Source organism: Mixophyes fleayi, chromosome 5, assembly GCF_038048845.1.
Source record: "Mixophyes fleayi isolate aMixFle1 chromosome 5, aMixFle1.hap1, whole genome shotgun sequence".
Classification (NCBI taxonomy): Eukaryota; Metazoa; Chordata; class Amphibia; order Anura; family Limnodynastidae; genus Mixophyes; species Mixophyes fleayi.
This window is the reverse complement of record NC_134406.1, coordinates 250,240,315-250,267,417: the sequence shown is the minus strand read 5'-3', so window position 1 is coordinate 250,267,417 and position 27,103 is coordinate 250,240,315. Positions and strand designations below refer to the sequence as shown.

At 43.7% G+C, this 27,103-nt stretch overlaps 1 protein-coding gene across 1 annotated transcript in view; it reads right to left on the bottom strand.

The window, feature by feature from the left end:
* The window catches only part of STK3 (serine/threonine kinase 3), a 165,787-nt gene extending 162,336 nt beyond the window's left edge, over positions 1-3,451 (bottom strand). Inside the window, exon 1 of the mRNA XM_075213874.1 lies at positions 3,215-3,451. Within this exon, the coding sequence (XP_075069975.1) occupies positions 3,215-3,237 (23 nt within the window). The 5' untranslated portion in view covers positions 3,238-3,451. The remainder of the gene's footprint in view (positions 1-3,214) is intronic.
* Positions 3,452-27,103: the final 23,652 nt, after the last annotated feature.

The window sequence follows — 27,103 nt, the reverse complement described above, 5'->3', positions numbered from 1 at the left end:
GTGTACAGACGCAATGGAGGAAAAACAAGCTAAAAGGAAGACTACAAAGAAGAAAAGACAAAAAGGAAAAACAAGCCCAAAAGAGGCAGCACAGGGGGGAAGAAGAAGAAAAGAAGAAAAAAAAAAAAGTACACATGGGCAAAAACAGAGGCAGAGAACAGGAAAATGCATTCCCAAGTTGGGGGGGGGGAAATGGAGATTTAATGGAGGCAAGGCAAAAATATAGACATTCAGATAAAGGGGGTGGAGGATTCAGCAAAAAGATAACCACTAGAATTGCTTATGATGAAGAGCGCTCACCCAGATACTTGCAAACCAATGCCAAAAGATCTGTTACATGTACAGTTTATACACTTCCTTAATATTAAAATAGACAAACAGAATGGGCTAAAAAAAATTGGGATTAGAGTCCATTTAAGATATAATGTTGAGACTATTTATATAGAGTAAAGAACTGTAAGACCAGACCTGGCTAAGCAGAGCCCTAGAAGGTCAAAAACAATACTATGGTTGTTGATGAAAACAATTTAAGAAAATCATATGATGTCTATACACATCAAGCATGAGATAAAACAGAACTGGATAGTTTATCCAGGGCAAGGAGCCCCCATGTCTTCAATTTACTACAGAGCGAGATCTCTTTTCTGACTCTGGGCCATTAGTACCTTAATATGAAAGAGCTACTTTTATAAATAAAAGTGTAATCATACATTGACAAACCCGAGACATTAGTAGGTTAATTGGCTGCTATCAAATTGACCCTAGTCTCTCTCTGTCTGTGTGTATGTTAGAGAATTTAGACTGTAAGCTCCAATGGAACAGGGACTGATGTTGGTAAGTTCTCTGTACAGCGCTGCGGAATTAGTGGTGCTATATAAATAGCCGATGATGACGACTCAATGGTTACATCATTGCAGGCAAGCTATAGTTTCCAGGTTAAAAGAGGATGGCTATAGTAACAGCTGATTTACTGAGGAACACATTTATCTCAATATTGCTTCAGTACATATTAGATTTATCAATTGGCCCAAAATCGCTGCATTGTAAGAGTGGTCATCTGTCAAATTAACCGACGGGTCCCCATGTCATCCGGTTCTTAATCAATGTATCAAAATGTGTTATGTGTTGAGTCGATATATTCCATTGTTATGTACTCTGCAATGCAGTGACAGTGTGACCTTACCCCCCGCTGCGGACGACCTCCCCAAAATTTTTTTTGCTTGCATCCACTGTTTAAAAATTTTCAATAAAACATTTCTGAGTTGAAAAAATAAAAATAAGGGGACAAACAATAAAGAGCCAGCAGCGTTCATGGTCCATCATTCAATTGGTGTAAACATGAACAGCGAATATGTGTTTAACCCAACAGCAAGAAAATAATACATTAAAGCTGCAATCGCCATGTGGTAAGCTTGGCAATTTACCATGTTGTTTCTCCATATATGAGGATGGACCAAGTGTCATATTTAGAGTGCGTTTTAAGATTTAATTGTTGATCCATATAGCAAGAATGATTAAACTTTTTGAACAGTGGAACATCGCAGATTTTCTGATAAATATTTTTGAAAGACCAGGAGAAAATATATCAAAATGCAGAATTCTGTTTCAACATCCAACAAGCCGCTTTAAAGAACAGGAGACAAAACAACGCTTGGCCATTATTAGAGAGTGCCCATCAGTTACACAGAGTGCAGCCAGTTTGTGGTATGAACGAAAAGTCTGCTTATCAGTTCATTAGGAATTAGTGACATCACCGAGAAGTCTTAGGGCAGGTTTAAGTTACTAGTATATTAGTAGGCCATCTCCACTACGTGTAAGTGAATTTTAAACTGTGACATCAAATTCACAAATTTGTTTTATTGAGATGACAGTGTATATAATTGCCTGAGAATGCTGCTTATGAATTTTACCTCAGCTTTCTTCAAAGCTGTTGTTACTGATATTTTTCTAAGGGGACACTTTGGTTCAGCTCAAGGACCATTATTATTCTGTCAAATGATACTTAAAGAACAGGACACATGAAATGTTGGGGATTATTTACAAAGTACTAATAATTATTATAGTTTATATAGCAGCACTGTACAGAGAATATGTAATCATTCACACCAGACCCTGCCCCATTGGAGCTCACTCTATATTCTCCACCACACACACTAGGGTCTATTTTGTCAGCAGCCAATTAACATACCAGTATGTTTTTGGACTATGGGAGTACACTGGAACACCTGGAAGAAGCCTATACAAACTTCACAGAGCTAATGGCCCAGCGCTGTGAGGCAGCGACGTTGATACATTATAAGACATGTCACATGAAGTGGCACCGATACATTATAAGACATGAAGCGGTACTGACACATTACAAGACATGTGACATGAAGCGGTACTGACACATTATAAGACATGTGAAATGAAGCGGTACTGACACATTACAAGACATGTAAAATGAAGCGGTACTGACACATTACAAGACATGTCACATGAAGCGGTACTGATACATTATAAGACATGAAGTGGTACTGATACATTATAAGACATGAAGTGGTACTGATACATTATAAGACATGAAGTGGTACTGATACATTATAAGACATGAAGTGGTACTGATACATTATAAGACATGAAGTGGTACTGATACATTATAAAACATGAAGTGGTACTGATACATTATAAGACATGAAGCAGTACTGACACATTACAAGACATGAAGCAGTACTGACACATTACAAGACATGAAGCAGTACTGACACATTACAAGACATGAAGCAGTACTGATACATTACAAGACATGAAGTGGTACTGATACATTATAAGACATGAAGTGGTACTGATACATTATAAGACATGAAGTGGTACTGATACATTATAAGACATGAGGCAGTACTGATACATTATAAGACATGAGGCAGTACTGATTTATTGTAAGACATGACACATTGTAAGATATGGGACACTGAAGCATATTGTAATTTAGACATTGAAGTGGTACTGATACATAGTAATTTATCAGACACTGAAGTATTACTGGTGATCATGTAATTTATGACAGTATAATGTGTGTCAGGAAAGTAACAGAACATGAATGATCCCAGTGAGTGAGCTCTGAGAGATGACAGCTTGGACACTAGAATGAAGGCCTGGTCTTAGTGCTGACCCCCCTCTTCCCCCAAGGCCCTCTGCCCACCTCCCCAGAGGAATGACGCCCTGTAATCCTCACCTCTTTGGCGCAGGATGCTCCATGTTGGATGACTCCGATCAGACACCCCCAGCAATAACACACAGACTGCCCGGAACGGAATAGTCACTAACTCCGTACAACTTCCATCATCTTCCTATCACTGATCCCCTCCTCCGTACCACACGTCAACCCAGCCTGCGCAGCTGCAAGCACCGACCCCAGGCGCTTAGTGCACGCTGATTGGGCTACTCAGCACTCAGCCCGTCTCCTGATTGGACAGTTATCATGTCACATTGAGTGAGGCTAGCTAGCATGTTCGCTCTGTGTTGTTGCTGCTGGTGCTCTGCTTCACTCCCCCTCCCAAACAGCACAAGCACAGAGCAGGAAGCGGCAGGGACACACCAGAGGATGCTGGGGAAATGGGCGTGGTGTTGCTGTGGGCTCCTCCCACTCAGTAAACCTGTATGTGACTGTATTACTGCTGCTAGGGTTACAGAGACCAGGTTTAACACATTGTTCATTTATTGTATTGAGGGATACACATAGCATAACCCTCCAGGATATAAACATCTGTCTCTGGGGATGTTCTTTGTTTCAGAACTGACAAACTGCACAGTAGAATGTCTGATATTCTGTATACACTATGCAGTTATCACTATCTATTCTAATTTTCAGCTTTATAACTTAATATTTATGGAATATGACTATTAAATGCATAAAAATGATATTATATAACCATTTTCAGTAAATATGCCATGCCCTTGCCATCCTAACTAAACAGTACAATCCATGATGCATTTTGTTCAGTACCAAAGTGTCCCTGGAAATTATTTTAAAATACTGGCAAATATGGATGTATTGTATTTTTAGAAACTGACTTGCCAAAAAGGTGGTGAAGACGTTAAACAACTATTTCTGTAAAAGTGTATCCCTAGTACTTATCATTTCATTTAATCTTAAAATAAACTGCACTGTTAGCACGTACTCCTTCCTTGGCCTGCCACCAAATCAGACATCTTTGGCTTGATTTATTAAGGCACGGAAAAAGGAATGTAAATCGAGAATACGTACATCAGTTTTCAGATAGGAGAAGATTTGAAGATACGTCTGTTGAATTCGGGTCTAGGTGTTCTCTGCTCTGATAGCCAATACTCTGCAGGATACGTCCAATGCACATGTGAAATATAAAATCCCAAAAGAATGCATAGAAATAAAAAAAAAAGTAGATCTATTTATAACCTGGGACTTTCACACGCTGTCAGAGCCGAAGGCTCCAGTTTATAAATAGACCTAGCGGCTGTCGGTTTTGCATTCTATGGCGGAACTTCGTCACTGTAGAAAATAGGGTGCGTCATTTGAATATTTGTTTTATTTTGCCAAGCATGTTCAGAAGATTATTATGGGGATTCAAGCGGGAAGAAAAGAAGATTTTTTAAACATCCATGGACTAATTTTACCAGCTTTTTTTTTGTTTGTTTTTAAAACCCTTGGAATAAGTTTATTAGATATTTTTGGCAAAGCTTATAAGATTTGGTTCTGTACAGATGAAAAACACAGATGTTGTTGAGTATGAATGAGGTTTTTTATTTTTAAATACAATTTGGTAGTTTAAACGAGGTGTGTGTTTTATTTCAATTTCAACTTGGTGCACTACAGGACACAGTGTGCCCTGGGTGCCAGGGTATGCTGGCACTTGTGGTTCCCCAAGTTCCAGCATACCCAGGCAGCCATGGTTATGCTGGTGCTTGTAGTACTAAAACACCAACATGCCCAGACAGCTTGCTGGATCCTGTAGTGCACCAACTCAACATAGTATCTTTCTAACACTTAACCATTTTATTACCTCACATCCACCGCCCAGGGGTGTGGGAAGAGCCGTGCTGACCAGCCTGGGTCTGAGTATTACTATGGCAGGGGAACCCCATCCAGCGGGTTCCCCTGCTATAGTGCCACCATCCCGGCTGCCACAGTTGAGTGCTGGTTGTAATGAAATTGGGGAGGAACAATTTTTGTCCCCCTGATTTTGCTACTACCAGCACTAGGGTTAATTTGTTTGGAGGGTGGGGGGGTTATGCTTTTTATTTATTTTTAATGTATTGTGCAGTCCTGGGCAGGAGGACCTGCCCTAAGATATAATTGTTTTACAACAAAAAACAGAATTCTGAGCTCCATTATGGAAGTTTGGATCCCTAAATATCCTTTGGTCTTCCCCTTTCCCATCTAGACACTCAATGAAAATTGCTTCCCATGTGTTAGCGCAGTGGTTCCCAAACAGTGCACCTAGGCTCTGTGATGTTATTGCATTAGATATGCTTAATGTTTGTAGACACTCCCTAATATGTTTAAGCTTGAATCTTTAGTGATGGTCCCTAAGACCATGGGGAATGCTGGGAAGTGGGTGTGGGGCAGTGTGCAATGTACCCGGAGTCTGCAAATGGCTAAATAAAGAGCTCAGCAGTGCCCACCCATGCTTCAGTGTCCTGATGAACTGATTAACAAGTATATTAACAAAACAGGCTCCCTGGGGTGCCTTGGAGATCTTATAGGGGTGCTTCGGTCAGGGCCAGTGGTAAGCAAGGCGGGGGACTACTTGGTAATTATTTTGGCTTAGGGGTGCCTGGAAAAAAATTTGGAGACCCTAAGGGTGCTTGAACTGAAAAAGTTTGGAATCCACTGTGTTAGTGGTTGCCAAATCAGCTATCACATCCCACTGGAAGCAAGTAGATACACCTCCTCTTTCAACGGTCAATGTAAAAGATTGCTTACTACCCCAGTGATAGACTGAACCTCTTTAATCAAGTTTGGTCTTCCTAGCTCTTGACAAAGTTGACAAAGCCCTACCCACATCTAGAGGCCCACCAGTATACATTTGGGCCTTTCTTCTTCCTTTTTTCATGTGAGCTGCCCTCTTCTCTCAAAATGGAACATAGAATAAGTGCATCTACTACCGTTCAAGAACATACTTAATGCTTTTTCTGTGATAACGCCTTCCGCTCTCTCTTTTCTTTCTGTTCCGTCCTTCCCGCCCCTCCCATCCCACAAAAGTTGTTTGATGTTACTGTTTATTGAAAACTGTTTTATATATTTCTAACAAAACATGGACCTTGTATATGTTGCTCTTCTCATTTTCTGTACTGATTGTACTTACTACGTATGTTTTTTCAAAATAAAGTATTACAAAAGCAAATGTCTGGATGTGTTTGTGAGGGTCTGACTTTTGCTCTCCAAACTGATGCCTTTGATGTAGGTTTTGGGGAAGTCCTGTGTTAGGACTTTTAGGGTGTACAACATGCGATCTTGTACATTATTATTTTTATTATTATATTTTATTTATATGGCACCACAAAAGGTCCAGCTGATATGATCCATAACGCATTACATAATAAATGAAAAATAAAGACCAGAATTACTGATTAAACAAATTACACACAGATAACTTGATAATGCAGAACAAGGACAGTGAGTGAGAGTGATGGTAATGTCCAATGTGAAGTAGTCCTGGGCTTGGGAAGACAGGGCCAGGGAAGCAGTCCTAGAGGTTCAGAGGGTGATATAAAGAGAACACCAGGGCCCTGCCTGTGAGAGCTTACATCCAAAAGGGTAGGGGGAGACATAAATACGGTGTTACCAAGTGGAGGAGTAAAGGTTATAGCCAAGGCAAAGGAATTAGGAGGAAGGCTGATAGGCTTGAATATAGAAGTGAGTTTTAAAGGCACGCTTGAAGCCTTGGAGAGTAGAGGCTAACCTGATTGGGTGTGTGAGATCATTCCAGAGCTGGGGAACAGCCCCGGAGGTGGGAGTGGGAAGAGCTAATCAGTGTGGTAGGCGGTTGGTAGAGCAGATGAGGTGGCAAGGAGTGTGTATAAGCATAGAGATTCAGTACTCTGCAGTGGAAAGCAGTGCTTCATCATAAAGGAGAGTTTTAGTAGAGCCTCTTCTTTGATACCTTGGTTCATTTTGTGGTTGTCCCACTGAAATGTTTACAATCCATTGGGGATGCCAGTGGTTGCTTAACCAGATAGTACCCAGCCCTCGAAGTCCTCTCTTTTTTTAAGAAAAAAACTCTTTAAAGAGGAAACAACAGGAAAAATACAGTCAACATATTGAACATAAAAGTATTAATATACGAGGTGTCTCCTCTGTGTTTTATACATTTATATAGGTGGGGGTCGAGAAGGGGGATGGGAAGAGTGAGAAGGGATGGGAGGTAGAAAGGCACAGATACAATTTACAATATTGCTAACAGAAAAAAAAACAAAAAACAAGAACATGGAACACTGGTAGGAAAAAATAAACCACGTGGTTAAATTAGCGAGAAAAAAACTAAATAAAAACTAAATAAATAACAGACATACATTACTCACCAGCAACACGCCGCATCCAACCTAGGGGATCCGGAGGCGGCCCAAGAGCTTTATTCCACCTGCGGGAGGGGGAGCCATACTGGACAGACCGCAGCGGCCTTCTAGTGAGTACCATGGGGCCCACAACTTATCAAAGTTATATGATTTATCGTGAAGGTAGCACGTTATACTCTCCATGCTTGCGACATGTCCTATGTAAGACCGTAATTCCTGCATGAAGGGACCATTGGGGTCTTTCCAATGTTTTGCTATTAGGGATTTAGCAGCTGCCAAGATATGGGAGATTAGCTTGTTAGAAGGCGCGCTCTCATCAGGTATAGGGCGAGAGAGAAGGAATGACCAGGGGTCTTTATTTATCTGTTGTTCTGACACATAATTTATAAGTGTAAGAACCATATTCCAGAAGGGAACTATGCGAGGGCAGGTCCACCATATATGTAGCATCGTGCCTCTCTGGCCGTGGGAAACATTTGAGACAGCCTATCAGGAGTATAGTACCACCTATAGTACACTTTGTAGGCTGTTTCCTTAATGTAGAGATCGAGCTCTTGGCAATCCCCTCCCTGATCTCCTCCCAGCATGAGTCATCTGGAGGAGGTCCCAGGTCATTTTCCCATTCCCGCTCATGTCGGCCTGGGGTATCAAAGGTATATTCTATGAGCCAATTATATATCCGGGACATCCCTTTAGTAAGAGGGGAATGTAGACACATATACTCGAAGGAAGTAAGGGTCCGGAGAACGTCCTGGGAAGGCATAGACATAGCGAAGTGTCGGACCTGGAAGTACTCAAAAAAGAGTAAGCGAAACGGCTCAAAACTGTGGTGAAGCTCCGACATAGAGGCCCAATTTTGATTGACTGCCAGGTCCGAAAACCACCCGAATTCCCGCCTTCATCCAATGTTTAAATTGCTGTGCTGAATTGTTGGGAGGGAAGTGTGGGTTCTTCCAGAGAGGAGTCAGAGGTGAGATAGGGGAGGACAATTTATATTTGACCCGTCATGAGTCCCAAAGGGACAAATAGAATTTAAGAGATTGAAGAAAGGAGGCCGCTGGTGGTCTATCCACATTAGCCAGGCCCCAGAGTGATGCCATAGAGGGGACCCCAACAAAGTGGGTCTCCAGGTCCACCCATGCTATGGACTGATAAGGGGCATAGGTTACCGCCACCTGGGTCAGATGGGATGCCAAATAATAAAATTTAATGTCTGGAAATCCTCTGCCTCCCCGGGCCCTGGGCTTTTTAAGTACTGCCACCGAAATTCTAGGGGGCTTGGCACGCCATATAAACTTTAGGAAGGAGGAATGCAGATCTCTAAATACAGAGTCAGGGACCCTCACCGGAAGAGTCTGAAAAAGATATAGAAGTTTAGGGATCAGGTTCGTCTTGATAGCAATAATCCTCCCCAGCCACGATATGATATAGCTCTTCCACATCTCTAGGTCCTGTTTGATTTTGGTCAGAAGAGGGGGGAAGTTTTCCCGATATAATCTATCATAAGTCAAGGTGATATAAACTCTGAGATACTTAATCTTATTCGCCTGCCAGCGTAGTGCGAAATTGGTCTGTAAACTGGTCTTGAGGGAAGGAGGAGCATGGCCTCCGATTTAGCAAAATTAATTTTATAGCCAGACAGGAGGCCATATTCATCCATAAGTTTATATAAAGCGGGTAACGACTCCTGAGGGTTTGTCAGAGAGAGAAGTATGTCATCAGCAAAGAGAGCGACCTTGAATTCCCGCCGCCCCACTGCCACACCTGAAATCGACGCCGTCTGTCGGATCATTGCCGCCAAGGGTTCTATAACTAGTGCAAATATTAAGGGCAATAGGGGGCAGCCCTGCCTCGTCCCATTGGAGAGGGAGAGAGGGTCAGATAAAGAGCCGTTAACCAGGACCCTAGCTGAGGGAGAGTTATATAGGGCAGATACCCCAGTCAAAAATTCAGCCGAGAAGCTGTACGCCTTCAGAGCAAGGGTCATAAAATCCCAAGAAATTCGATCGAACGCCTTCTCGGCATCCAGAGAAAGCATCATGGCCGGAAGACGTCTTTGATTAATAATTTGAACCAGGTCTATCGCACGGCGAGTGTTATCCCTAGCCTGGCGACCCGGGATGAAGCCCACCTGGTCATAGTGGATTAGATCCAGAAGGACTCCATTCAGGCGGGTGGCCAGGATCTTTGCATATATCTTAATATTGACATTAAGAAGGGAGATGGGTCGGTAGCTTGCACAGTCGCTAGGATCCTTCCCCTCCTTATGTATGACTACAATACGCACCTCTAACATGGATTTAGGGAAGGGGTCACCACGCCAGACAGCATTGAACAGGGATCGGAGGTAGGGAACCAGGGTCTGGGAAAATCTTTTATAGTAGGCTGCGGAGAAGCCATCAGGCCCTGGGGCCTTGGAGGTCTTTTGGGCCTTGATAACTGCCAGTATTTTCTCCGATGTAATTTCCTCATTTAGTTGTTGAATCAGGCTACTGGACAGGGTAGGGAGATGAGCTTGTCTCAAGAAAGCCGCTATAGTGTCTGCAGGTGGAGCGCACCCAGGATTTAGAGCCTCCACATTATATAGTGTTGAATAAAATTTCAGAAACTCACACCCTATCTGGTCAGGACAGTAGATGGGTGAGCCAGAAGGAGACTTCAAGGCCATGACGTTGTTTTGAGATCTCTGAGCCCTCAGACGGGTGGCTAATATTCTGTCAGCTTTATCTCCCTTCTCGTAGAACGTCTGCCTCAGCCGTTTCAGGGCCGAGGCAGTGGATTCAGAGAGAAGGAGGTTCAAATCAGATCGAAGTCCTCTCTTTTGAGGTTCACCATTGCACAGCATGCCTACACATCAACATAGGTATTTTTGCTAGGACTTAAGTGCTGATCTAGCACCTTAGTTGGTTCAAACTAGCTTCTAATGGAGGAGGCATGTAGCAAGGTGGAGGAAAGGGATAACGTCTTCAAGAAGTGTGTTATAGAGCCACTGTGTTCACACACTGAGTGTACTCATTTCCTTTATAAGGCTTAGTAAACTCAGTGTAAAGTTGTCAGTCCTTGAGGAATGAGTGTACTGTAGAAACCCACACTATGTTAATCTTTTGTCAGACAGTGCTGTTAACTGAACCTGACCATTCTCACTGATTTGCTGTGTCTTCACTGTAGATCTAATAAAAGTCAAATTTTGGAACAGACTTGTCTCCAGAGTTCACACTCAATCCCTACCTTTCATACAGGTCCTCAAAACAGCCAGATAATCACTTTCCTCCACCAGTTGTCCTCCTCCCATCTTTTTTTGTAGTATGTACGCTTCTCCTTTGGGAGGTGGCATGTATGTACCAGGACGTATGTGTACCTTTACATGATGGACTTGAAAGATTCCTCTTGCTTCCCCCCAACGGCACACACCTCAGGGGTGGAGCTTCACTTGGCATGCTCTCCGAATGTCATTGCTGGAGATGTAGGTTATGCCCCAAAACAAAAGGCTAGTCATTTAAACCAATGACATAGTTACAGGTATGTCTCAGTTACCTTTGTTTCCTCCAGCTTTGTCTAGGTTTGGCTTGCCTTAGAGTTTGCTGATAAATAAATTGCTGAAAATGCCTCTTTGGTTCTGTTGTGAGAGACTATCCGCACCTGTTACAACTGTTTTCAGGCCATTGGTGTCCATGTGTCCCCACTTGCATTGCAGGATATATGCAATTTTAAAACAATACACAGGGCTCCATTCAAAGTTATTAAATCTAAAAAACACGTTAGAAGCACACATACTTTTTTCAGGACTCCATTCACAATGGAAAATTCTTTCATAAAGGTGTGTGTAACAGATGTGTGTAATGTCCCTCTATACGAAATAAAGGTCATGGGCCTGATTCATTAAGGAAAGTAAAGCAAAAAAAGGAGTAGCTTTGCACCTTATCAAAACCATGTTGTTTTGGAGGGGGCAGATACATTTAAAATGTGGGGACAGATTTATAGTTGGGGTAAGGCATGCCCTGGATGAACTTTAAATTTCAGTGTAACCATAAAGCTATCAAGCATTTGTGTGCTACATGAAAAAACAGCCAGTATTTAACTTATGTGCAAAATAATAAACTCATTTGCACCCCTTGCATTGTAACATGCAGGGGAGGGCTGGGCTGGGGGGGCCACATCGCGTGTCATGTGATGCGGCCGCCTATGCGCCCCTCGGGATGAACTTTGCCAGCCGGCGCCTGGTAACATGGTTCTGTCCAGGAGAAAACTTACTAATTTTTTTGCCTTACTTTCCTTAATGAATCAGGCCCCATATATCCAACTGGTTACAAAGAAGATTTTTATCATTTTGCTGACCAAAACCATTTTGGAAACCAAGACACAATAACAGAATACTTTAAATAGATTAGTTAAAAGCAATATGAGCGCATGGTAAGTATATAATATCCCGTACACCGCTGGTAAATTCAATATAGATTTGGGGGCGATACAGATTTTGATAAAAGGACAGTGGTACTTTTGCAGGATGTTCCGCACCAGCATAGTAGTCAGGTAACCCGGATAGACTCATCCAAAGTACGCGTTTCACAGGCCGTCCTTTTACCTTAGGCTCCGGAACTTGGCTCTAACACCCTGGCTGGAATGTTTCTGTACCACAATGCTCATCTTGTGAAGAAACTCTTTCCAGGAGGCATGCACATTTATAATATGAAATTCTCATAAAACAGGTGTGATTTAGTGATTTAATTGGCTCTAGTATTCCTTTACAAGTGGTGTGTGGTACATTTTCTTTAAATTCAATTTTAGAACGGAGGGTCCTTATGAGGTTTTGACTATTTTTAATGAAACTTTTATATGTATTTGTTTCAATGAAGATGATAATATCTAATGTGAAAGGGAAATTAAAGGGAAAGTGTAATTAAATATTAATAAAAGAATACAAAAATCACGCTTGCCACCAAAAGGTTTTTGTTCCTTTTCAAGCAACTAAATGAACTGAAACACCTGATACTACACACAACTTTCCAGTCAGTTTCCACCCCTGATTTATATTATTCAGAGTTGCCATCGTTTGAACACAATTTCCATGAAGAAATTGCTTCTTGGAAACGCTGGCTTCTGCTCCTAAAGCAGGGATACTCAAATGTTGTGTCAGGACATAATAATACTAGTTCTATTCATTTCAAATAGATCCAACTGAAAAAATAATGTATTAATCAATAAATTGTTTTTGTTTAGTTCTCTCTTTCTGTTAATACCATGTATCACAGCGGTACTGGAAGTAAAAGCTGGTATCGCCTTCCACAGCGATATCAACGCAGGTGGACTTTCGCCAGCGATATTCCCCCCTACATATATAGGACAAAAAAATCCCTATTGTGGGAAAAATACCTGTTTCACTGCAAAAGGGCTTTTTCCCCTTTAATAAATCAACCCCTGTATGCAAATTATGTTTTAATTGTAAGTGACCCAAATTACCTGTAATTCACTTTAGTTTACTAATGTGCCTGTATTTATTTATGATTTGGTTTTCATTCATTATAATGTTTTAACATTGGTGCATCAAGAAAAAAAACAACAACAATCTTCTATCTGTGTAAAACTGATAAACATTCACTGCTAGGTTACTGCGAGCACAATTATTATTGATAATTCTAATTGTTACTAAAATGTAGTTATACTTATAATAAAGTATATAAAGCTGCTGGTAACAGATATCCAATAAAAAAAAAGCTCATCTGCCATACATTGACACAATACAATACTATTGATGGGACAGATTTCTTACAAGAGGTAATTTATCATGTGGTAGTCATATTATTTATATTGGGCATTATTCATGTTCAGACTCAACTTGCGTTTTAAAAAAAGCATGGAACATGAGCGTGTACGTACGATTTGCCTAAACGTTACCGTATGGAGATACATACAACAGACTGCAGTGTACACACAAGCGTCTGTTCACTAAAAAGTCACTTCACAACACGTAAATTAGGACACATAACAAAAATGATATCATAAATAAATAAATGAACAACTCTTAACAGTATAATCATTCATAAGAATATGGATTTGAAAAGAATATCTTTTTCTACAGTAAACACATAAACCAAGATACTTTTAATGCGTACTGTATATACAATGCATATAGTAATTTTCCCTGCATACAGCTGTTCTGTGCTAGCTAGTGGCACTCATACTTGTAGTTTTTAATACAAAGACTATGCCATGAAAGTGATCACTATCAATCGGCACTTACACCTGTAGTTGGTGCAAGTGGAACAGCTGAAACCAGGCATACATAGGAGAAACACTGGACGAATCGGCTGTATCTGTGTCAGAACGCCGTTGGCACACCCTTATTGTATATGGCCTATGTTCATCAACCCCTCACATCACTGTGCCGCCTTTAAAGTCGTATTCTGTCGTGAGTGTGATTTGCGTTCAGACGTTAATTGCATTCAGTTGCAGCTTATTGGTGTGGGATCCGTTTCTGCGCATGCGCTGAGATATTTCACGCAAGATACGGCACACAAACAGACTTACATCCAACCATGAAAAAGGCCCTGGGTATCAATTGGCAAATTAAGTCTTTAAGACTTCCGCTTTATCATCAGGGTCATCCTCTTAAACAGTGGGACATTTTTGCTTCCTAATAAGAGCTATTCTACAAAATGGACCAATATCAACCTATATAAACTCAATTTATATAACTTCTTCTTTACATTCCTTTCCCCTTTAGGGATCTGGGGCGATTGATTGTTGTTTATGAGGAGACTTTAAACATCACGCCTTTTGGTTATTATATAGTATGCCAACTTTATCAGCTGTGAAACTTTAGTACTCTATTGCATATATTTGGCTATACCAGTTTTATCATAAATTGATTTCAAGTAGATTGTAAACATTAAAACAATTATCTGTGATAATACAGTTGGATATTGATAAGTGAGGTATATTATATTGTATATTATTATATTATTTTATACCTGCCACGTGTGGGATGGGGCGTGGTAATCACGTCACTCTGGCCCTCCCCTGTTCTGTGTAATGCTCTGATTCATTCAAATTGCATCATGAAGTCACGCCTCCATCTGGGCCCTGGGAGGGCTTCCCAAAACTCAGGAGCCTCCCGGACCTTCCACAGGAGAGTGATCAAGTATGGTATGTATTAGCACTGCTTGTTTTTTTTCCTCGCTGGATGTGTCAGGAAATTTGTCACACCTCGAAGGTTGGGAGTCACTGCCCTACACAGTACAACAGTAACATAGGAGATAAGTTTAAAATGTGATGACAGATTTATACTTGGGGTAGGGCATGTCCTAGATCAACTTTAATTTTCAGTGTAAGAATAAAGCTATCAAGTATTTGTGTGCTAGATGAAAAAAACAGACAGTATTTAACTTATGTGCCAAATAATAAACTAATTTGCACCCCTTGCATTGTAACATGGTTTGTTCCGGAGAACATTTACTCCTTTTTTTGTACTTCCCTTAATGACTCAGCCTCGACATGTTTAGAATTTATACAATTCCTCCATCTAAAGTTTAACCTTTAAACACAGTGGAGGCCATTTACGAAGAATAATATGACAAGGGGAAGCACATCAGCAGCTTTGGCGCCATCATGACCCATGTTTTACCTAAGCGCACCTAGATTTCTACTAAAGCCCATTGTCACTCACCAGACTGTGAGTGCTTCTTCCCGTGTATTTAGGAACCGTGGCCGTCCACCATCCTGAGGGTCTGCGCATGCGCAGCCCTTTCAAACCTTCAGTACCTGTCCCTTTAGTTAATTGGCTGATCAGGCAACACTCCCTATTTAAAGCACCTGAGTTCCATACCTCGTTGCCTGATCTTGGAGTCTCATTCCCCATGAGCCTCAGAAGGTGTTCCTGTGTTTCCTCGTGTATTCAGCGCTGCTGATTCCTGTGGTTTCCAGACCACTTCAACTCTCCTGTGGTTTCCAGACCACTTCAACTCTCCTGTGGTTTCCAGACCACTTCAACTCTCCTATGTTTCATCGTGACTGTTTAGCTGATTCCTATCCGCTGCCTCCGTGCACTACAGTCTTCAGCTCACTTCAACTCTCCTATGTTTCATCGTGACTATTTAGCTGATTCCTATCCGCTGCCTCCGTGCACTACAGTCTTCAGCTCACTTCAACTCTCCTATGTTTCATCGTGACTGTTTAGCTGATTCCTATCCGCTGCCTCCGTGCACTACAGTCTTCAGCTCACTTCAACTCTCCTATGTTTCATCGTGACTGTTTAGCTGATTCCTATCCGCTGCCTCCGTGCACTACAGTCTTCAGCTCACTTCAACTCTCCTGTGTTTCATCGTGACTGTTTAGCTGATTCCTATCCGCTGCCTCCGTGCACTACAGTCTTCAGCTCACCTCAACTCTCCTGTGTTTCATCGTGACTGTTTAGCTGATTCCTATCCGCTGCCTCCGTGCACTACAGACTTCAGCTCACTTCAACGCTCCTGTGTTTCATCGTGACTGTTTAGCTGATTCCTATCCGCTGCCTCCGTGCACTACAGTCTTCAGCTCACTTCAACTCTCCTATGTTTCATCGTGACTGTTTAGCTGATTCCTATCCGCTGCCTCCGTGCACTACAGTCTTCAGCTCACTTCAACTCTCCTGTGTTTCATCGTGGCTGTTTAGCTGATTCCTATCCGCTGCCTCCGTGCACTACAGTCTTCAGCTCACTTCAACTCTCCTGTGTTTCATCGTGACTGTTTAGCTGATTCCTATCCGCTGCCTCCGTGCACTACAGTCTTCAGCTCACTTCAACTCTCCTGTGTTTCATCGTGACTGTTTAGCTGATTCCTATCCGCTGCCTCCGTGCACTACAGTCTTCAGCTCACCTCAACTCTCCTGTGTTTCCTCGAGTCTGCACCAGCTGATTCCTATCCGCTGCTCTCCGTGCTCAACAGTTCCAGCTCAGCTCTACTCTCCCGTGTTTCATCGTGACTGCACCTGCTGATTTCTATCCGCTACCTCCGTGTACCTGCAGAGTCCTGCTGGCTGCTACCCCTCAGTTCTACTCGTGTCTGCAGCAGCTGATCCGCTCTCCGTGCTTCTCAGTGTTCCTGCCGGTGTCTACTCACCAGTCTGCATCGGATCTACGCCTCGCTGCTTTCATCTCGTCTAGACCATCGCTACTCTTCAGGGTCCTCCAGGAGTCCAGTTCTATATACTACTGCTTCCTGAGTATTTGCTACTATCCCTGCTGGTCTACCTACCTGTGCGCTACACCTACTTGATTACCGCTTCACCCTCCAGGGACTTTGTATACTGCCGGCCTCCAGCCGTTCAGGTATCCCTGCACTCCTGTCTGACAGCCTGCTCCTGAACCACGGTATGCATACTTCTCATTGACTGTGCTCAGGGCCGGACTGGGACTAAAAATCAGCCCTGGCATTTAAGGTACACAGGCCCACCTCAGTTCCAGCAGGAATGAAAATATGTGCCGCCGCGTAGCGGTGGCGCTGAACACGGCGTGACCTCATTGTGTTGTGGGTGTGGCCAACATGGGGCATTGATACATACATTATAATAATACATTACATTTTAGACAAATACACAGGCCCTACTGTTAGAAGCACACAGCGTTGCCTTCACAAGCAGTACGTTGTGAAGCGGGACATACCTCCCAACTGTCCTTGCAGTCGGACCAAATCCTGACTAAGGGAGACAGTCATCCAAATTCAGGACTGCCCTACCAGATTCAGGACAGTTGGCAGACTGTCCTGCTCTCTCCTACCTGTCTTGATCACTTTCACCACTTGTAGCAGATGGTTTCTTTAGCTCAGTTCATTCTTGTCTCGAACCTGGAATATTGGATGCCCTATTTTGAAAAAAAAATGGGTACATGAGATTTAGAAAACTCCAACCAGCCCCAATGTTAAAACAATAGCACTCACGTTTTATAATTAGGCCTACCTCCAGTCCCCACAATAATAATATTCACATTAATTAAGTAGACCAATTTCCCTCCAACCAGCCCCAACATAAAATTAACAGTATACCCATTTACTCAAGACATATTTCCCTCCCTCCAAACAGTCCCAGCAATAAATTAAATAGCATTAAAATGTAATAAATATAGCCATTTTCCACAACCAATCCCGACAATAAATAATTTATATTCACATTCAATAAATAGCCCTTCTCCCCAAAATCAGCCCCATATTCAATTGATAGCCCTAAACCACCCCAGCATTAAATTAAAGGTTCTTTCACCTCACCTTAAATAATTAGCCCCCACCTACACTCCACCATTAAATAGCCTACCTCCCACACTATATTAAGATCCTCCCTTCTCTCACATATTATATTAAAATACTGCGCGCACGCACACACATGCTATATTTAAAATACTGCGCTCGCGCACACTATATGAACATGGCCAAACACGCACGTACACTATAGCAACATGGGGCCACACATGCACAAAATTAGCCCCACAGCCACACTGTTAGCCCCACTGGTTGTTAGCCCCACTGTCTGGTTGTTAGCCCCACTGTCTGGTTGTTAGCCCCACTGTTTTTCCTCCACTGTTTGTTAGCCCCACTGTTTATTTGTTAGCACCACTGTTTGTTAGCCCCACTGTTTGTTTGTTAGCCCCACTGTTTGTTTGTTAGCCCCACTGTTTGTTTGTTTGTTAGCCCCACTGTTTGTTTGTTTGTTAGCCCCACTGTTTGTTTGTTTGTTAGCCCCACTGTTTGTTTGTTAGCCCCACTGTTTGTTTGTTTGTTAGCCCCACTGTTTGTTTGTTAGCCCCACTGTTTTTCCTCCACTGCTTGTTTGTTAGCCCCACTGTTTGTTTGTTAGCCCCACTGTTTGTTTGTTAGCCCCACTGTTTGTTTGTTTGTTAGCCCCACTGTTTGTTTGCTAGCCCCACTGTTTGTTTGTTTGTTAGCCCCACTGTTTGTTTGTTTGTTAGCCCCACTGTTTTTCCTCCACTGCTTGTTTGTTAGCCCCACTGTTTGTTTGTTAGCCCCACTGTTTGTTTGTTAGCCCCACTGTTTGTTTGTTAGCCCCACTGTTTGTTTGTTTGTTTGTTAGCCCCACTGTTTGTTTGTTTGTTAGCCCCACTGTTTGTTTGTTAGCCCCACTGTTTGTTTGTTAGCCCCACTGTTTGTTTGTTTGTTAGCCCCACTGTTTTTCCTCCACTGCTTGTTTGTTAGCCCCACTGTTTGTTTGTTAGCCCCACTGTTTGTTTGTTTGTTAGCCCCACTGTTTTTCCTCCACTGTTTGTTTGTTTGCCCCAGTTTGCCAGCCCCACTGTTTGCCACACTATTACTTACTTACACACACAGACACTTACCTTTTTACATCCAGCAGCAGCAGCACCCTGCGCGCTGGTCAGCCAACGGAGAATCAATGACTGCCGACTATGCAGTAATCACATGGGACGGCGCCTGTGGCGTGGTGCCGTCCCATGTGATTACTCACATAGTCGCCAGTCACTGACTCTCCGTCCGCCGAGCAGCGCGCAGGGTGCTGCTGCTCGGCGGACATGCGGACCGGCCCTTCTGGCCATCGGCCCTTCTGGCATTTGCCAGAAGTGCCAGATGGCCAGTCCGCCCCTGACTGTGCTGGTGTATTGCATATCTTGCTGGACTGAGTTGTTCTCCTCTGGAGCTTACTATCCGCTGAGACTTTTGCCATCATTGACTGTGTTATCTTTTGCCCGGATAGTTTCTGTGACTTTGTATTATTGCAGTGCTGTTCAGTCATTACTATATTGTGCATGTCATTGTGGATCAAGTTCAAGGTGCCCGTGTATCCTCTGTATTGCAGTCTCTCCCCGTGCTCCTCCTCACATATATATTCAGTGGTACAACTTGCTAGAGGCAGACCACTGATCCCTGTTTCCTGTGTCACCTGTTCCAGTGTCCTCTCACATAGCAGTGGTACAACTTGCTAACGCAGACCACTGACTCCCCGGATACCTCCACCTGGATTCCATTCCTTCACCCAGACAGCAGTACAACTTGCTAAACGCAAACCGCTGACTCTCATCACCTCCTCGTTGCTGTTGGACATTCCTCCTCTCTATAGCAGTGGTACAACTTGCTACCGCAGACCACTGACTACCCTCACGTTTCCTTTGTCCATTCAGTTCCTCGTGTACTACTACATATATATTACCAGTGCTGCTAGTCATAGACTTTCACGAGCATCTCTATCCTCCGCTGTCTCCTGTTCCGTGATCACCCCGCTACCAGAGTACCATATTACCATCTACACTGCTCTGGTAAGCTCATCACCTGGTGATCCCTGGGTAAAGACTCCTAGTGCCCGTGACACCCATGTGTTGGAGGAACAAGATAGCAGAGTTTGTGGAGAAGCTGAGGTATTCACCAGCCGATGGGAGGAGTTTGGTGGAGTTAGAACACCTCCTTGCTGTCCTACCTCCATCTTGCATTGTACTTTTTCAGCTTACAGTGCATTCGGAAAGTATTCACAGGGCTTTACTTTATCCACATTTTGTTATGTTACAGCTTTATTCCGAAATGGAATAAATTCCCTTTCTCCCTCAAAATTCTACACACAATACCCCATAATGACAACGTGAAAAAAGTTTTTGGGAGAATTTTGCAAATTTATTAAAAATAAAAAAACTAAGAAATCACATGTACATAAGTATTCACAGCCTTTGCCATGAAGCCCAAAATTGAGCTCAGGTGCATCCTGTTTCCACTGATCATCATTGAGATGTTCCTACAGCTTAAGTGGAGTCCACCTGTGGTAAATTCAGTTGATTGGACATGATTTGCAAAGGCACACACCTGTCTATATAAGGTCCTATACTTGACAGTGCATGTCAGAGCACAAACCAAGCATGAAGTCAAAGGAAATGTCTGTAGACCTCTGAGACAGGATTGTCTCGAGGCACAAATCTGGGGAACGGTACAGAAAAATATCTGCTTCTTTGAAGGTCCCAATGAGCATCATCCGTAAATGGAAGAAGTTTCCTAGGACTCTTCCTAGAGCTGGCCGGCCGTCTAAACTGAGCGATCAGGGGAGAAGAGCCCTAGTCAGGGAGGTAACCAAGAACCCGATGGTCACTCTGTCAGAGCTACAGCATTCCTCTGTGGAGAGAGGAGAACCTTCCAGAAGGGTAACCATCTCTGCAGCAATCCACCAATCAGGCCTGTATGGTAGAGTGGCCAGCCGAAAGCCACTCCTTAGCAAAAAGCATATGGCAGGCTGCCTGAAGTTTGCCAAAATGCACTTGAAGGACTCTCAGACCATGAGAAACAAAATTCTTTGGTCTGATGAGACAAAGATTGAACTTTTTGGCATGAATGCCAGGCGTCATGTTTTGAGGAAACCAGGCACCGCTCATCACCAGGCCAATACCATCACTACAGTGAAGCATGGTGGTGGCAGCATCATGCTGTGGGGATGTTTTTCAGTGGCAGGAAGTGGGAGACTAGTCAGGATAGAGGGAAAGATGAATGCAGTAATGTACAGAGACATCCTGGATGAAATCCTGCTCCAGAGCGCTCTTGACCTTAGACTGGGGTGACGGTTCATCTTTCAGCAGGACAACGAGCCTAAGCACACAGCCAAGATATCAAAGGAGTGGCTTCAGGACAACTCTGTGAATGTCCTTAAGTGGCACAGCCAGAGCCCAGACTTGAATCCGATTAAACATCTCTGGAGAGATCTGAAAATGGCACCGACGCTTCCCATTCAACCTGATGGAGCTTGAGAAATGCTGCAAAGATGAATGAGCGAAACTGCCCAAAGATATCTGTGCCAAGCTTGTGTCATCATATTCAAAAAGACTTGAGGCAGTAATTGCGGCCAAAGGTGCATCAACAAAGTATTGAGCAAAGGCTGTGAATACTTATGTACATGTATTTTCTTCGTTTTTTATTTTTAATAAATTTGCAAAAATCTCAAAAAAACTTTTTTCACGTTGTCATTATGGGGTATTGTGTATAGAATTTTGAGGGAAAAAAGGAATTTATTTCATTTCGGAATAAAGCTGTAACATAACAAAATGTGGAAAAAGTGAATACTTTCCGGATGCACTGTATATCCTATGCACAGGATGCACTGTTGCTTTTGCCTTGTTTGTACACATTCAAAGCTGTTAATAAAATGTTATAATAAAACGGATAATGAGGGCAGAGAGGGAACGTTTTTAGGGGCGTTGCTTAGTGTGCAGAGAGCTGGTGGTCTCCAGGTCTTGTCTCATAACTTGGGACCCATTGTGCTCCTTCGTCCTGAATATTAGCAGAGAATCACAATTCTAGGTGTAATCTGAGCAATGTCATGAACAGGTTCAGACACCAAAAAGTGACACATAATAAAGAGTCCTGGGGGGTAAATTCATCAAGATGCGGGTTTGAAAATGTGGAGATGTTGCCTATAGCAACCAGTCAGATTCTAGTTTATTGATTTAGTACAGTCTGCAAAATGACAGCTAGAATCTGATTGGTTGCTATAGGCAACATCTCTACTTTTTCAAACCCGCAGCGGATTTCCCCTTATTCTCAGGAATAATTCAAGCTATAAATAAGGCTAAAAATAAACACATTTCAGGGGAAAAACTGAAGCGTGGTGGTTGGACTGACTTTACATGTTATGTGATGTTTACACGTGTGTACTGTACACAGTGCGCTTCTTAAGATTTTTCCATCTTTCCGCAAACCCAGATGCACTTTTAGTTTTAAGAGACCTCTCCCTGGAGCGAAGAGCAGGCGTACACCAATATACAGTGAATAATGTGTATGCCTTTTTAATTTTTCAGCTAATGGATGTATCTGTTAAAGCTGATTTTACTCCATCACATAGGCTGGAAGAAATTTGCTGTTTGTCTATAATACTGAGATAACTTCTTCAAAGGTTTGTTTCTTGGTGTAACCGTGAAGAGGAGGGAGTATGCAGAACGCTGATAAGATGCCAAGACTGGACTCAACCTGCTTTTGAGAAACCAGAAATGAAACCAACTAGCAAAACCCTATTGGAAATATAAAAGACAGACTTTGCACATTTGTCCTTCACATTCAAGGGCAATCTCATTTTTTTTAATCTGTTCTTGAACGTTTTTGACCCTGGCATTCATTGTTGAACGTCTGCCATACGATATCTCCTGTTCTGTATTATACACTATCTGCTGTTCTATTGTTATTCTATAAGCTGTATCAGTCCGCAAGCTAATGTTTTAAACATATAGTTGCTATCTTTCCTTGACTAATAGGTGTAGCCAGCTTTTGTAGATTTTTCTCTGGATATATTTAAAATTATATGAAACACATCATAAATCACATCATATGAATAGCATTTAGGAGAAAGCATTTATTAAATTCAGGAAACATTTTACGGTGATTGTGTAACTGAGGCCATATTTTTCAAAATCCATTATTAATAATCATTGTCAGATAACAATAAGCCGATGTCAACAAGAAATATTGGTATATACTTCTTCTTCGACTCTAAATTCTCATGAGCATGGTTCTCATCGCCCTTGTGTATCGTTGTGTATTATTATGTTATTAGGCAAAGTATTGCATTCGGTGTGGTGGCTATCTTACCAAGAGGTGGGGGGGGGGGGCAGTGATTCCTGACCTTCAGCTACCGAGCCCCCAGCTCTGTTGTTTGGAGCATGTGCAGAAGAGCAAAGTGGGGGCCTTGGGAGCCGATGGACCAGCATCCCAGCCCCGCAAAATTTTGCTATGGAACCCAGTGTGATACCTCCGAATGTCTGTGTTCCTCTTAAAAATTGTACAGCACTACATAAGATGTAGACGGTTTTGTGTTCTGGATAAAGAAATACTATCTCATTATTTCACTAAGTGTTTAAATTAAAGTGGAGGTTTTTGTTGATGACCACCACATTACAGGAGATTGTCCAATTTATAATGCAAATTATTGCGGTGCATTGTGTAATTGCCATCAGAGAGGGAGCAGAGCATTGTGTGATGACCATCAGAGAGGGAGCAGAGCATTGTGTGATGACCATCAGAGAGGGAGCTGTGCATTGTGTGATGACCATCAGAGAGGGAGCTGAGCATTGTGTGATGACCATCAGAGAGGGAGCTGAGCATTGTGTGATGACCATCAGAGAGGGAGCTGAGCATTGTGTGATGGCCATCAGAGAGGGAGCTGTGCATTGTGTAATGGCCATCAGAGAGGGAGCTGTGCATTGTGTGATGGCCATCAGAGAGGGAGCTGTGCATTGTGTGATGACCATCAGAGAGGGAGCAGAGCATTGTGTAATGGCCATCAGAGAGGGAGCTGTGCATTGTGTGATGACCATCAGAGAGGGATCTGTGCATTGTGTGATGACCATCAGAGAGGGAGCTGTGCATTGTGTGATGACCATCAGAGAGGGAGCTGTGCATTGTGTGATGACCATCAGAGAGGGAGCTGAGCATTGTGTGATGGCCATCAGAGAGGGAGCTGTGTATTGTGTGATGGCCATCAGAGAGGGAGCTGTGTATTGTGTGATGATCATCAGAGAGGGAGCTGTGCATTGTGTGATGACCATCAGAGAGGGAGCTGAGCATTGTGTAATGGCCATCAGAGAGGGAGCTGAGCATTGTGTGATGATCATCAGAGAGGGAGCTGAGCATTGTGTGGTGGCCATCAGAGAGGGAGCTGTACATTGTGTAATGACCATCAGAGAGGGAGCAGAGCATTGTGTAATGACCATCAGAGAGGGAGCAGAGCATTGTGTGATGACCATCAGAGAGGGAGCTGTGCATTGTGTAATGACCATCAGAGAGGGAGCTGTGCATTGTGTGATGACCATCAGAGAGGGAGCTGTGCATTGTGTGATGACCATCAGAGAGGGAGCTGTGCATTGTGTGATGACCATCAGAGAGGGATCTGTGCATTGTGTAATGTCCATCAGAGAGGGAGCTGAGCATTGTGTGATGACCATCAGAGAGGGAGCTGTGCATTGTGTGATGACCATCAGAGAGGGAGCTGTGCATTGTGTGATGACCATCAGAGAGGGAGCTGTGCATTGTGTGATGACCATCAGAGAGGGAGCTGTGCATTGTGTGATGACCATCAGAGAGGGAGCAGAGCATTGTGTGATGACCATCAGAGAGGGAGCTGTGCATTGTGTGATGACCATCAGAGAGGGAGCTGTGCATTGTGTGATGACCATCAGAGAGGGAGCTGTGCATTGTGTGATGACCATCAGAGAGGGAGCTGTGCATTGTGTAATGACCATCAGAGAGGGAGCTGTGCATTGTGTGATGACCATCAGAGAGGGAGCTGAGCATTGTGTGATGACCATCAGAGAGGGAGCTGTGCATTGTGTGATGACCATCAGAGAGGGAGCTGAGCATTGTGTGATGGCCATCAGAGAGGGAGCTGAGCATTGTGTGATGACCATCAGAGAGGGAGCTGAGCATTGTGTGATGACCATCAGAGAGGGAGCTGAGCATTGTGTGATGGCCATCAGAGAGGGAGCTGTGCATTGTGTAATGGCCATCAGAGAGGGAGCTGTGCATTGTGTGATGGCCATCAGAGAGGGAGCTGTGCATTGTGTGATGACCATCAGAGAGGGAGCAGAGCATTGTGTAATGGCCATCAGAGAGGGAGCTGTGCATTGTGTGATGACCATCAGAGAGGGATCTGTGCATTGTGTGATGACCATCAGAGAGGGAGCTGTGCATTGTGTGATGACCATCAGAGAGGGAGCTGTGCATTGTGTGATGACCATCAGAGAGGGAGCTGAGCATTGTGTGATGGCCATCAGAGAGGGAGCTGTGTATTGTGTGATGGCCATCAGAGAGGGAGCTGTGTATTGTGTGATGATCATCAGAGAGGGAGCTGTGCATTGTGTGATGACCATCAGAGAGGGAGCTGAGCATTGTGTAATGGCCATCAGAGAGGGAGCTGAGCATTGTGTGATGATCATCAGAGAGGGAGCTGAGCATTGTGTGGTGGCCATCAGAGAGGGAGCTGTACATTGTGTAATGACCATCAGAGAGGGAGCAGAGCATTGTGTAATGACCATCAGAGAGGGAGCAGAGCATTGTGTGATGACCATCAGAGAGGGAGCTGTGCATTGTATAATGACCATCAGAGAGGGAGCTGTGCATTGTGTGATGACCATCAGAGAGGGAGCTGTGCATTGTGTGATGACCATCAGAGAGGGAGCTGTGCATTGTGTGATGACCATCAGAGAGGGATCTGTGCATTGTGTGATGACCATCAGAGAGGGAGCTGTGCATTGTGTGATGACCATCAGAGAGGGAGCTGAGCATTGTGTGATGGCCATCAGAGAGGGAGCTGTGCATTGTGTAATGGCCATCAGAGAGGGAGCTGTGCATTGTGTGATGGCCATCAGAGAGGGAGCTGTGCATTGTGTGATGACCATCAGAGAGGGAGCAGAGCATTGTGTAATGGCCATCAGAGAGGGAGCTGTGCATTGTGTGATGACCATCAGAGAGGGATCTGTGCATTGTGTGATGACCATCAGAGAGGGAGCTGTGCATTGTGTGATGACCATCAGAGAGGGAGCTGTGCATTGTGTGATGACCATCAGAGAGGGAGCTGAGCATTGTGTGATGGCCATCAGAGAGGGAGCTGTGTATTGTGTGATGGCCATCAGAGAGGGAGCTGTGTATTGTGTGATGATCATCAGAGAGGGAGCTGTGCATTGTGTGATGACCATCAGAGAGGGAGCTGAGCATTGTGTAATGGCCATCAGAGAGGGAGCTGAGCATTGTGTGATGATCATCAGAGAGGGAGCTGAGCATTGTGTGGTGGCCATCAGAGAGGGAGCTGTACATTGTGTAATGACCATCAGAGAGGGAGCAGAGCATTGTGTAATGACCATCAGAGAGGGAGCAGAGCATTGTGTGATGACCATCAGAGAGGGAGCTGTGCATTGTGTAATGACCATCAGAGAGGGAGCTGTGCATTGTGTGATGACCATCAGAGAGGGAGCTGAGCATTGTGTGATGACCATCAGAGAGGGAGCTGAGCATTGTGTGATGACCATCAGAGAGGGAGCTGAGCATTGTGTGATGGCCATCAGAGAGGGAGCTGTGCATTGTGTAATGGCCATCAGAGAGGGAGCTGTGCATTGTGTGATGGCCATCAGAGAGGGAGCTGTGCATTGTGTGATGACCATCAGAGAGGGAGCAGAGCATTGTGTAATGGCCATCAGAGAGGGAGCTGTGCATTGTGTGATGACCATCAGAGAGGGATCTGTGCATTGTGTGATGACCATCAGAGAGGGAGCTGTGCATTGTGTGATGACCATCAGAGAGGGAGCTGTGCATTGTGTGATGACCATCAGAGAGGGAGCTGAGCATTGTGTGATGGCCATCAGAGAGGGAGCTGTGTATTGTGTGATGGCCATCAGAGAGGGAGCTGTGTATTGTGTGATGATCATCAGAGAGGGAGCTGTGCATTGTGTGATGACCATCAGAGAGGGAGCTGAGCATTGTGTAATGGCCATCAGAGAGGGAGCTGAGCATTGTGTGATGATCATCAGAGAGGGAGCTGAGCATTGTGTGGTGGCCATCAGAGAGGGAGCTGTACATTGTGTAATGACCATCAGAGAGGGAGCAGAGCATTGTGTAATGACCATCA